This window comes from Nyctereutes procyonoides, unplaced genomic scaffold (genome assembly GCF_905146905.1).
Source record: "Nyctereutes procyonoides isolate TBG_1078 unplaced genomic scaffold, NYPRO_anot_genome, whole genome shotgun sequence".
Classification (NCBI taxonomy): domain Eukaryota; kingdom Metazoa; phylum Chordata; class Mammalia; order Carnivora; family Canidae; genus Nyctereutes; species Nyctereutes procyonoides.
Genome location: NW_026575159.1, coordinates 18,464,010 through 18,476,742, shown reverse-complemented (window position 1 = coordinate 18,476,742; position 12,733 = coordinate 18,464,010). Strand labels below are relative to the sequence as shown.

The 12,733-nt window shown below is 42.4% G+C and overlaps 1 protein-coding gene across 1 annotated transcript in view; it reads right to left on the bottom strand.

Moving 5' to 3' along the window:
* NSMCE2 (NSE2 (MMS21) homolog, SMC5-SMC6 complex SUMO ligase) overlaps positions 1–12,733 on the bottom strand; it is a 215,028-nt gene that overhangs the window by 7,121 nt on the left and 195,174 nt on the right. Inside the window, exons 5-6 of the mRNA XM_055314299.1 lie at positions 592–692; positions 45–151 (exon numbers count right to left, since the gene is read on the bottom strand). Coding sequence (XP_055170274.1) covers positions 45–151; positions 592–692 — 208 coding nt within the window. The remainder of the gene's footprint in view (positions 1–44; positions 152–591; positions 693–12,733) is intronic.

The window sequence follows — 12,733 nt, the reverse complement described above, 5'->3', positions numbered from 1 at the left end:
GACCACCACTGGAAAGGCTCACTTCCCTTCCGGCGCCAACTCACCAGGCCTTTTTCTTCCGCCTGTGCTTGGACTCAATCATGCGTACAATGGCTTCCTCCTCATAGGTGTGGCCACACACTTTATTTTTCACCGGCTTCTTCATTTCCACCTGCAATCAAGGAGACATTCAGCTTTCAGGAATGATAATGATCCACTTCCAGTAACTTCTCCAAGTCACCAATTATTTGGAACTGTTTTTTTCCTCATCTGGGGGCTTCCTGTGTTCAACCTCGCAGTCTCGTGGCTTTAGATCATTGTGGGGGCAGACGGCCACAGAGGCAAATGCAGGTGGGCACCCATGTCAGCTGGCCTGTGAGCCAGGAATTGCTTGACACCCCCCATCCCACCGCACCCCACCCCTCCCATGGGGCATGGTGGACTTCAGTCTTGCCAGCCCGGGAACCTCCCCCATATCCTCCTGGACCTCATCACTTTCCTTTCCTGCCTCCTTACCCTAGATGGGGAATCAAGTTAGAAAGCAAACAGGAGTCTTTTGCCTCTATAAAGCGGATTGCTTGGTCTTTCTGGAAAGGAGGAAGGCGACAGTACCTGAGTAATGGGGCAGATGAAATTGGTCTGACTTTGGGTCACAATCATGTCTTCATCAACTCCTTCTGTCCCATCAGGCTCTCTGTCGGCTTGAAGACCATCTAGAGGGAAGAAGGGAAACCGCTGAGCCTCGTTGGTCTAACATTGTGACAAGGACAGCAGGGAATGGAAGGAAGGAATGGAAGGAAGGAGGTTACTGCTTTCTTGGGGTCTCCAACAGACAAGTGGTAGACAACCTTGCTAGGCAGTTAAATGCATATTAACTCTTCTCTTAAGAGAATCCTGCAGGGTAGGATGGATTCTGCCCTTTTTTTTTTTTAATTTTAAAGATTTTATTTATTTATTCATGAGAGTCACAGAGAGAGAGAGAGAGAGAGGCAGAGACACAGGCAGAAGGAGAAGCAGCTCCATGCAGGGAGCCCGATGTGGGACTCAATCCCAGGACTCTGGGATCACACCCTGGGCCGAACGCAGACACTAAACCACTGAGCCACCCAGGGATTCCCGATTCTCCCCATTTTTGATAAGGGAACCGACTCAGAGCAGTGAGATAACTTTTTCAAAGAATTACTTTGTGAGGGAATACTATCCAGTAATCAAGACTGTGGCTGTGGAGTCAGAAGTGCCCAGTTATCTCTTTCATTTCCAGCTGTGAGACCTTGGACTAGCAAGATGCTTTTTTTGGTAAAGCCTCTACTTTACAGCTTTGTTGCAAATTTTAAAAGAGAGATTAAAAGAGATGAAAAATGCAGCATGTTTGCACAGTCCCTGGCACGAGGAAACATTAAATAAATGGTAACTATGTTAGCTAGCTCTGGGGTTCTCAAACTTTTTGGTCTTGGAACACTTGGAACCCAAAAAACTTGTTTGGGTATGGTTTATCATTATTTGCCATCGCAGACATTAAGACTGAGGATTTAAAAAATATGCATTAACCAATTCATTAAAAAAAAAATACTGGGGCACCTGGGTGGCTCAGTGGTTGGGTGTCTGCCTTTGGCTCAGGGCATGATCCTGGTATCCTGGGATTGAGTCTTACATTGGGCTCCTTGCATGGAGCCTGCTTCTCCCTCTGCCTGTGCCTCTGTATGAATAAATAAATAAAATCTTTAAAAAAATAATACTACTCCTGGGGTACCTGGCTGGTTCATTCAGTAGAGTATCTGATTCTTGATCTCAGGATTGTTGAGTTTGAGGCCCATGTTGGGTGAGTGATTACTTAAAAATAAAATTTTCAAAACAAAACAGAACAAAAATAACTCCAGGGGCACCTGGGCCAGCTCAGATGGAGGACATATGACTCTTAATTTTCACAGTTATGAGTTCAAACCCCATGATGGGTAGAGAGATTTCTTAGATTAATAAAACTTAAAAAAAAAAACCACCTCCATTATTAAATGTTAACATAAATGATATCTAAAAAACTAAGAGTAATCATATTTTCCAGAACAACAAAAAGAGATAAAAATGGGCTTGTTTTTATATCTTTGAAACTCTTCTTTACTGTTTGGCTTAATAGAAGATAGTTGGATTTTGAGGGACACCTGGGTGGCTCCGTCGGTTTAGCATCTAACACTTGATTTCGGCTCAGGTCGTGATCTCTGGGTCCTGAGATCGAGCCCTGTGTTGGGCTCCATGCTCAGTAGGAAGTCTGCTTGAGATTCTCTCTCTCCCTCTGCCTTTACCCCTCCCCCTACTCTCTCTTTCTCTATAAACAAATAAATTCATACATAAATACATAAATCTTTAAATAAGAAGATAGTTGGATTTTGATATCTGTATATCCATCCAGTCTGTTGTGATAATACGTCACGTAGCCTCTGGAAAAAGTACACTTATGGAAAGAGAGTGAAAAAGACTAGTGACACCTTACTATTGTTAGGAAGATAGTTTGGGCCTCATAGGTACCCAAAAAAGGCTCTCAGAGAACCCTAGGGGTCCCACACTTTGAGAACTGCAAGGCCCATGCATGGTAAAGGTTTTAGACAGGCCATTTGATTCTGAAATCTTCGTTCTTTTTCATTTCATCACAACTTGCTCCTCACTGAGGGCAAACAGATGATGGATGGTTTCTGAATGGGATAATGAGACTGAGTAGCACCGTGAAAGCCTTTATTTCCAGGGAAGGGAGATGTCCTTTTGTGCAAACATCAAAGATCAATAGCTTTTTAAAAGCAAATGTTGACAGTGTCTTCCTTCCTCTCTTTCCTGCCCCCCCTTTCCTGTCCTTCCACTCTTCTCTCTTACCTTCCTCCTTTCATTCTGGCAAAATAACATTGACATTAAAAACTGCTTTGTTTTTAACTTGGGAGGAAAACCCCTGTCTCAGGTTCAGATGGTTCTGCACATGTTTCAGTTCCTAGAACTGAGAGCCCTGGTCTCCCACCTTGGCCAGATGGAGTGTCTGTCTTACTGGGGGCAGGGAAAGGGCCACAGAGTGCTAGTTCAAGGTCACCCAGTCAACTAATAGCTGGCCCCCAGGCATTCTGCCCCTAATTACTCTGTTTTTTTTTGTTTTTGTTTTTTTGTAGGGGTTTCACCTTGTTTTAGCAGACTACTGTTATTTGTATGTCAGCTTGTTGTGTTTTCCTAGAGAAACATCCCTCAAAGCTCTCATTCCTTGAAGAAGGCAGAGTGGAGACCTCAGCATGTAGGGCTTCTCAGGCAGAGCACTGGCCACTCAGGTACAGTACCTGGAGCCTTCTGGCTTTTCAAGGACCTGTAGAAATATGTCTGAGACCTCGAAAGTCATTTGTTGGCTTCAGAATAGGATAACTACGAAACAGAATTAATAAATGTCAAAGGCCAACAAAATATTATGCTAACTTCATTGATTGCTGACTTGATAATCAAAAATATTTCAATTGAAAGCCATATGTAGGCTGGAGTTAGGATTGAACTTAATAATTCCCAAGGAAGCAAAGATACATGCTGATAAATGAATAGCCAACTATAAGTTACTTGTAGCCAACCTATTTCCAAGGCCAAACTCTAAAGATATTTTTCAAAATTTTATGTCAGCAATAAAAGTATATTTAATGCGGAGGTTGCCATATTTTAGTATGCTTACTGTGATGTGGGATGGGGCCTGTGAAGAGTTTAGGGACTTCCCAGGACCTGTCTTTGGTATTCACAGAGCAAGAGTTAGATAGACTCCTCGAGGATCCTTCATCAGCCCAGTTGTTGCTCACCATGGCTCAGGAAGGTTGGATAAGGAGCCAAGTCAGCCAAGCTAAGAGCATTCTGTCTCTTGAATTCACCTTCTAAAGCCTCCTTCTGTGGGTGGCTCCTGGTAATTTCTTACTGTGTGTTTGACAGTCAAAATTAGGGTCTCTCTTTGTCCATTCTTACAGGGTTTATCCTGAACTCATGGCAGATTTTTTTTTCCCTGATGGCAGAAATCTGACTGTATATGTGATACTGTGGAATTCACCAGAAAATCTGGTAGATGAATAACAGAGTTCAGCCAATGTGAAAGGCTGTGGGTTTGTTTCTTATTTTCTATTTTTAAATTTGAAAAGGTAGAGGAAGCAGCAAAGCACAAGGGAAACGCAATGCCGACCACTAGGGAGGGAGGAGTGGGGAACTCAGAACCTGTAGGTGGCTTTCAACATCCGTGATCATGAAAGAAGGTAACAGAAGTAAGACGGAGGAAGAATGCCAACAGTGAGTAATAGTCCACGGACCGAGAGTCTAAAAAGAGAAAGATCCTCAACAGCTAAACCTCTTGAGATAGAACATTTCCTCACCCGAAACCTATATTTATAGAAAGTGATATTAATGTTGGGATCTACGATGTGCTAACAAAAGGTCACATCTGGCAGTAAATATCAGTCACACTTGTTTAGTTGATCCAAAGATAAAACCTCTTGATAAGCTTCATAAAATGAAGATTGGAGAGAAGAATATAGATCACCTAAGTAGAACCACATAAGTTTTAAAACTGAGGTTATCTGGGACACCAGGGTGACTCAGTGGTTGAGCATCTGCCTTCGGCCCAGGGCGTGATCCCTGGGGTCCTGGGATGGAGTCCTGCATCAGGCTACCTGCAGGGAGCCGGCTTCTCCTTCTGCCTATGTCTCTGCCTCTTTCTCCGTGACTCTTATGAATAAATAAATAAAAATCTTTAAAAAACCCTGAGGTTATCTATCCTTGTCTTGTACATCTGAGAAATCTGAAATCTAAAGACATTACAGATTTTGTTCGAAGTTAGGCAGGGGTTTAGTAAATTTAGGTCTCATTTCTTGGTCTGATTAGTCTGAACACAAAAACCAGTGTGTCGGTTCTGGGAGCCACCCTTTCCTCCTCCAGATTATTATGTTATTAATAATAACACCTCAGGTTTACTGACTGCTACACAGTAGCCACTGTACTGAGCATTTTATATACATTATTGCATTTCATCCTCACAAAAATATCCCTGAAGAACAACTCTGCTGTTATTATTCCTCTTGTATAGACTGGAAAACTTAAGCCCCACAATAGTTTTAAGGCAAAAGTAGGAAATAGCGATCTTATAATAAAGAAGTAAATGGATTAAAGCAACTTAGTCATTATTAAAGAGATCACAAAAGTTTTCCTTGTTATACAGTGAAACACAAGAAAATGAGTCATACTGGGTTCCATATACACACTCAGGGTATGTTGTTAGAAGTACATGGTCAGGGGGTGGTGGCAGTGGTTGAGTGTCTGCCTTTGGCTCAGGTCATGATCCTGGGGTCCTGGCATTGAATCCCACGTCAGGCTCCCCATAGGGAGCCTGCTTCTCCCTCTGCCTGTGTCTCTGCCTCTCTCTCTGTGCCTCTCATGAATAAATAAATGAAATCTTAAAAAAAAAAAAAAAAAAAAAGAAGTACCTGGTTGGCTGTCAACTTGTGACCTGGTGGGCAAATCTCAAATATATGCCCCTCCCGTCCCTGCCTGGGCCCAGGGCACCCAAGCAATGGGCTGAGGGAGGAAGTGCAGACAGGAACTAATGTTTCCAGAGTCCCCATAAGGGATGTGTCAGGGTATGAGTTAGTAACTTGGTCGTGATTTCTTCGGATGTCATGAAATGAACGGGAAGAGGAAAGAGAAACCATGGAAATGCTTGAAGTGATAACCAAGCATATGATTACAGAATTCTAGAAGTCTATGAATACTTTCCAGTGATGTAAAGTTAGGGGGTGGTGAGGGCATCTGTTGAACCCTGAGATGTGGGTTCATGGTCAGCTAGTTACGACTGGTAATGAAGAGCTAAATGCCTCTGCCTTTATTGTCTCCAATCGGCCGTCATCCTTCTAGATGCTTGCTCAAGCCAAGACTTTTGGATTTATTCTTAATCACTCATTTTCCTTCGTTCTTCACATCTGAAACCTGTTGGCATGTTCTGTCGACTGGTTCTAAACGATAGTCCCTAAATCTAAATCTAGTAAATCTAGCCCCTTCTCTTGAGTTTTACCATATCCAAACCACTATGGCCTCCTGCCCAGACCTCTGCGGTAGCCTCCTACCTAGAATCTCTGCTTTGACAAGGGTCGTGATGCTCCCATGTGCTTCTCACAGCAGTGCTCACAGCCAACCTCCCTGACCAGTCTTCCCCCCACCCCCATCCCCAACATGCTCCACTCCGACTGGTCTTTTCTGTTTCTGGAACGTGCCACTAACCAGGCTGTCTTTGGGCCTTTACACTAACACGACTGGAATGTTCTTTCTCCTGATCTTTGCTTTTCCTACTCCTTGTCATTTTGAAATGCTAATTTAAGCGTTATCTCTCTGGAGAGGCCTTCTCGGATGTCCCAGGCTGCAAGGGGCCATCCAGGCTTGCTGTCACATTACTCACTTGTGAGGCTGTGACTCCACAGGGCACCAATCTTTACACACAGCTTTCTCCCATCTCCCTCCTTCCCTCCCTTGCCCTCCCCATTCTCTTCCCGGAAAGCAGGGACTTGGTTGTCTTGCTCGCGGGTGTTTCCTAGAGTCTAAATGTCCTTGGTATGTAGGAGGAGGTGTTCAATAAACATCTGATTAGTAAAGCGCTTCATCTGACAAGGCAAGAGTGGGCATATTTTTCACAAGGATGTACTGAACGGATTTAACAGACGTGGCAACACATAGATACACACACACACACACACACACACATCCTTGCACAATGATGATTTGATAGCTTTTCAGCAAATAACAGAGAGGACTTCACTCTAGCTTGGGGTGCAGCCCCGGACCCTGAATTACATGTCAAAGGCAGGAAGTAAATATAAGTTTTACAATTATAGTAGGCCGTGTGGTAATTATAAAGGAGAGTCCAGACATGGTCTTGTGGTCAGAAAATACATTTGGTCCTGGCCACACACAGCCCTAGTATTAGTCATTTGTCTGTCTTCAGGCATCCCAAATTTGGCTACCAGTAAGACAGTTTTATGCCAGCTGGGAATAAAAGTTGATTACTGTGTGCTTTTTCAATTAAGCCTGAACATTTTACTAAAAGTTCTTTTCTCTTGAACGTTGGTAACATATGAAGAAAATACTTTACAAATATTTACTGCCTGCTTGAGATGCCTATTGCACTGTCCAGTTTCTTTTACTTGCACTATTCTAAGTACAGCCTATTTGGAGAGGCTGAGCTGGTACAGGGAAGATTTAGGGGCCTCCCCTAATGTGCAAAAGAACACAGATTCCAAGTTTGAAGCAGTATAGCTCAGTTGCTACAGAGCTTCAAACTGTTTTTGCATTTCCTGACTGCAATTCTGCAATTTCTGACTGTTTCTCCCACACAGTAACCTATAGCTGGGTTGGGAGTGGCCCCACCTGGGAACTGGGGCTGAGACTCTAGCAGAAAAAGATGTCAGCAGGCTCAGTCACTTTGGCTTGGAATTTAGGAGCAGCGTGTGTGTGTGTGTGTGTGTGTTGTTTTGTGGTCCACTCCCCTATAGAGTTGTTTGTCCAGCATTGTATCTCAGTTTCTTTCTGAGACTGGTGGGCCAACTTGCCACTGAACACACTGATTCCTAGTTTCCAATAGTCTCTGGCTCTGCTGTGTGTGCCACTTTTGCAGAAATAAGATACAGATCATGAGGGCACCTGGGTGGCTCAGCAGTTGAGTGTCTGCCTTTGGCTCAGGGCATGATCCCGAGGTCCTGGGATCGAGTCCTGTATCGGGCTCCCTGCAGGAACCCTGCTTCTCCCTCTGCCTATGTCTCTGCCTCTCTCTCTCTCTCTCTCTCTCTCTCTCTGTGTGACTATCATAAATAAATAAAAATTTAAAAAAAACTAAAAAAAAGGATCCAATAAATGTTATTCATTATGTATATACATATATATTTACTTATTATAATTAATGTTACATACTTCAATAATTGTAAATTGTTACTGTCATTATTATTATTTTAGTCACTAGTGTGTGTGAGGTACTGTCCTTGGTATGGGCAAAAAACAGTCCTTGCCCTCAGGGAGCTCAGTCACATAGGACTATGTGTATAGAGTGCAAAACAGTCTGATGAGGATTATGCATATACAAGATACTGTGGGGGAGCAGCTCCTAGGAGAGAACAGGTCTGGGCTCTCTGAAGAGCTCAATACTGATCTGCATCACTGAGAAGGCTCTTTCAACCTCTATCTCTGATGCAATTCTGCTGCCTCCTTAAATGTGAGCCTTTCATTTACAGCCACCTCAGGTCAACATTCTAATCAATGTTCTTCCTTTTCGGAGCTGTCATCTATACTCATCTCAGATTCCATGTACTCGGAGAAGCTATCCAATCCAACCCAATCCAACACAGTCCCTGCAGCCAGTCTCCTTTGAAATCCGGTAACACCTGCTGTCTGTACTGTATTCTTAGCTAAAACTTCATTATTCAGTTGTTTCATGTAGATAGGAATTGTTTTCCAGAAAGCTCCTTGAGGAGAACTGCTGTGTGTTCAAGTCAAGCTGACTCAACTCATGGTGCATTATTGAACACCTGCTCTGTGCCAAACACCATACAAATGCCAGGTGTAGATGCAAAGAGGATTAAGATCAGGTGTGATAGGAGAGACCACTGCAAATACTAAACATTTTGTACAATGAATGTAATAATAATAAATGTGAAATTATAAGTGTGTTTTGAACAAAGTACACAAGTAATCCGGTGGCTCTCCAAAGGGGGTTGAAAAATGAAGAACAACCTCCAGACAAAGTGATGACCAAGTTAGGTTCTTCTGCTGGGAGGTGTGGTAAGAAGTGGGAACTACTGTACTTAGGAACATGGGCACTGGAGATGGCCTGCCTGGGTTCAAATCCAAGTTGTATCACTTTATTAGCTGGGTGTTCTTAGGCAAGTTACTTTATCTTTTCTTCGCTTCAGTCTTCTCGGCTGTCAAATGGAACCAATAATCATACCTGCTTCATGGAGCTGTATGAGGATTAAATGAGTTAATCTATGAAGAGTTCTTAGAATGAGGGTTGCCTGGGTGGCTCAGTTGGTTAAGTGTCTGCCTTTGGCTTGGGTCATGATCCCAGGGTCCTGAAACTGAGTCCTGCACTGGGCTCCCTGCTTAGTGGGGAGCCTGTTTCTCCCATTCCTCCCTGCTTGTGCTCTCTCTTCCCACCTCTCTCAAATAAAGAAAATCTTTAAAAAAATAAAAAAGGGAAGTTCTTAGAATAGTATCTGGCAAATAGGTGACAGTAAATACTGTTATGATTATCATTATTCAGAATTTCATAGAGCTAGCATGAAGTGCGTGTGTGCAACATATATGCTCAATTAAGTAAAAATCATGTGCTATGGAATCACCCAGAGAGAAACGACAAGACTGTTCAATCCAGGGTTCTAAATGGGATAAATCTTTCCATGGCCCAGGACAGAGTGAGGCCTAAGTGAGCTCACTCGTAATTAGCTGACACAGCATTATCAACATCTTCAATTTGCTGTCCGTTTTCACTTCCATGACTCTTTCAACACACTCTCTCAAGATCTTGAAAGTAAACTGAATGAACAGTTTCAGATTATTTCTTCCAAATGAGCTGACACTATTAAGATGGACCCTTCCACATTATCATGTACTTGTTAATTTACCTGCTCTTATTTCAGAGATATCCTTTGTCCTCAGCTGACATCATGTATTAATTTGCCTCCATTTATTTCGTTAAAATATGTCATGTCAAATAGGAAGGTTTTATTATTTTTTTAAAAGATTTTATTTATTTGAAAGGGGGGTGGTGGGGAGCAGAGTGACAAGCAGACTTGTCCCAGGACCTTGAGATCATGACCTGAGCTGAAGTCAGAAGCTTAACCAACCTAGCCACCCAGGCAACCCACACAAAAAAATGAAGGTTTTAAAATAACAGAACCTATTGCATTGCATTGGTGGGGCAAAAATCAATCAGTCAAGATCTGGTCATACAGTATCCATCTCAAGCCAATAAATACTGAAAATTTCCTCAAACTTTGTACTTGGATTTATGGCTTTGTATAGGATAAGGTTTAATGATCTTCTCTAGGTTACCAAGCAAGAGCAGGGAATCTAACACATTCTATTTCTTTGTTCTGGGCGATTAACTAGAAAACCAAAGGATAGGAAAACCCTGACTTGTCAGCACTGAGAGGGTCTACAACTCTTAGTTATTTAGATCCGTGGTAGAGTACGAAGCAAGCACAGATCAGAAGGCGAGAAATCTCATTTGGGCTCATCCTATGTATTCTTATTTTAGAGGGCTGGAAATATCACTCATCCAAGCACCTAAGAGAGTTTGTGTGAGTTGTTTGTGTGTATCCTTTCCTATCTCTGTCTTTACACTAACTTCACTCTGTCTCCTCCCCTCCATTCTCAGTGCAGCTGTCCTTTTTTTTTTTTCTCCAAAAGATTTTATTTATTCATGAGAGACACAGAGAGAGAGAGGCAGAGACACAGGCAAAGGGATAAGCAGGCTCCATGCAGGGAGCCCGACGTGGGACTAGATCCCAGGTCTCCAGGATCACACCCCGGGCCGAAGGCAGGCACTAAACCGCTGAGCCACCCAGGGATTCCCAGTGCAGCTGTCCTAATTCAAGCCCCTAGCCATTTCTTATTTAGAATATGGCAAAAAGTTCTCTATTCTTTATTCATCTTTCTGCCTCAGCCTCTCCCCAGTCTAGTCCCCCTACTCCAGGTAGTTATCTTTCTAAAACCATGGACTCCTAAATGTGGCAAGACTTCATCAGCTGGTCCAAAGCATCTTGGTCTCCTTCTGCAACCTACCTCTGTCCCATCCGCATGTCTACCCCAAACCAGTGACTGCCCACACTTGTCATGCTGTTCTGCGCATCTGCTAGCCCTTCACTGATCTACTTCTGACCATTCTTCAGTACTTAATGCAAGTATTTCCTTGGTGAAGTCCCAACACAAAGGTGATCCCTCCTTCAGCTTCCCTAGTGTCTTTGTACATGCTGTGATCATTTGTTTCCTTCTCTATCTTCCTTTCACACTGAATCCCTTTAAGGGATGGAACTCTGTCTCAATGAGCCAGGCAAGGTGCAAGAACTTAATAAATATGTTCAGTGAATGGTCGGTTGCTAAAACAAGAGAATGCTTTTGACTATCATTACATAGAAACTGATAAGATGAAAGCAGTGAAGAAGACTGTTTTGAAGGCTAATATTGTGGAATAAGACAACCTGGTTCTTGATTGAATTACTAATTTTCTAGAAGGGAGCCAAATGACATTGCCTAGAATCATGCCACTCTACATTCTCTGCTCCGATTCTGTGCAAAAGCAAATTACCAAAATGCAAGCTGATAGAGGTCATATTCCAAGAAATGAATTATTCCACATTATGCCTTTAGATCAGTTCTGGTTCTATTTGCTCTAAGCCATCTACACTGATAGGAAAGTATGATATCTTGCATCTGTTGAGTTTACCCAGGTCGGGCAGAGTGTATCTGCAGTGATGTTCCAGTAGAGCAGTTCTTATAACAGAAAACTGGGGAAATCTCCTTATCTGGCAGACTAAATTTAAGTGAACTATGGCATCACTACTCACAAGATCTGATAGTAATTGCAAACAATCTTCACCATCAGAAAACACTTATGTTATAACATGAGGTGGAAAAAATGAGATCCAAACTGTATATGTAGTATGCTTAATTACTTTTTTAAGAAAATATTTTATTTATTTACTTGAGAGAGAGAGAGCACAAGTGGTAGAGAGGGAAAAGCAGGCTGCCCATCAAGCAGGGAGCCCAATGCGGGGCTCGATCCCAGGATCCTGGGATCATGACCTAAGCCAAAGGCAGCCTCTAAACCGACTGAGCCACCCAGGAGCCCTGATTGATTGATTACTTTTTTAAAAGGGGATATAGACAAAAGACTGAAAGACAATGACAAAATACTGTAGTCCATTGTGTCCAGTTGATATTAACTACTGTACATGTGAGCTGACGGTACAGGGATCGATGAGGATAGCTAAGATTTCTGAAGAATAATTATCTAGCCCTTACTTTCCATATCCAGCACTCTTCATGAGACCAAGTAATACGTATAAGTAGGGCTGACAGCAATGGGGATGGGACGGATGTTTATTTGATTTGTCAAACTGAAACAAATTATGAAATCAAGTCCAGAGATCATAACATTAAAAAAAGGAACTTTAGAATTTATCCTTGCTCAACTTTAAAACTGCAGAGTTTCAGTTTTGGGTAACACAGGGACTATGACACCATTTCTAGCCCTAGTATTTTCTAGATGTATTATCCTAACATTTATACTATCTCAAACTTGTCTGCTCCCCTACAAGGCAATACATCACAATTTAATTTCTATCATATCTTTTCCCCCATGGCCTCTCATTTCAGAGCTCCAGACAAAACAATAACAAAATACCTGAATAGAACAGAAGGCTTTAATGTAGAATAAAGCTAGTGCTAATATCATACTTTATTTTATAAAGTTTCTTAGAATTAAGTGACACGTTTTTATCCCCCCAAGGATAGAAGGTAAAGAGCCACTGAAGCCGTCCATTTAGGGATAAAGCTCAGAAAGGGAAGCTCTTGTGTCACTAAGTGAGGCTGGGCCTAGAGTTGGGTCACATACCTGACTCCACAGGATTACTCAGCGTGGTCGTTACAAAATGCCACAGAATCTTGGTGATAATTAAATATGCTTACTTTTTCTTACCACTTGCATTTTTAAAAGATTTTTTATTTATTT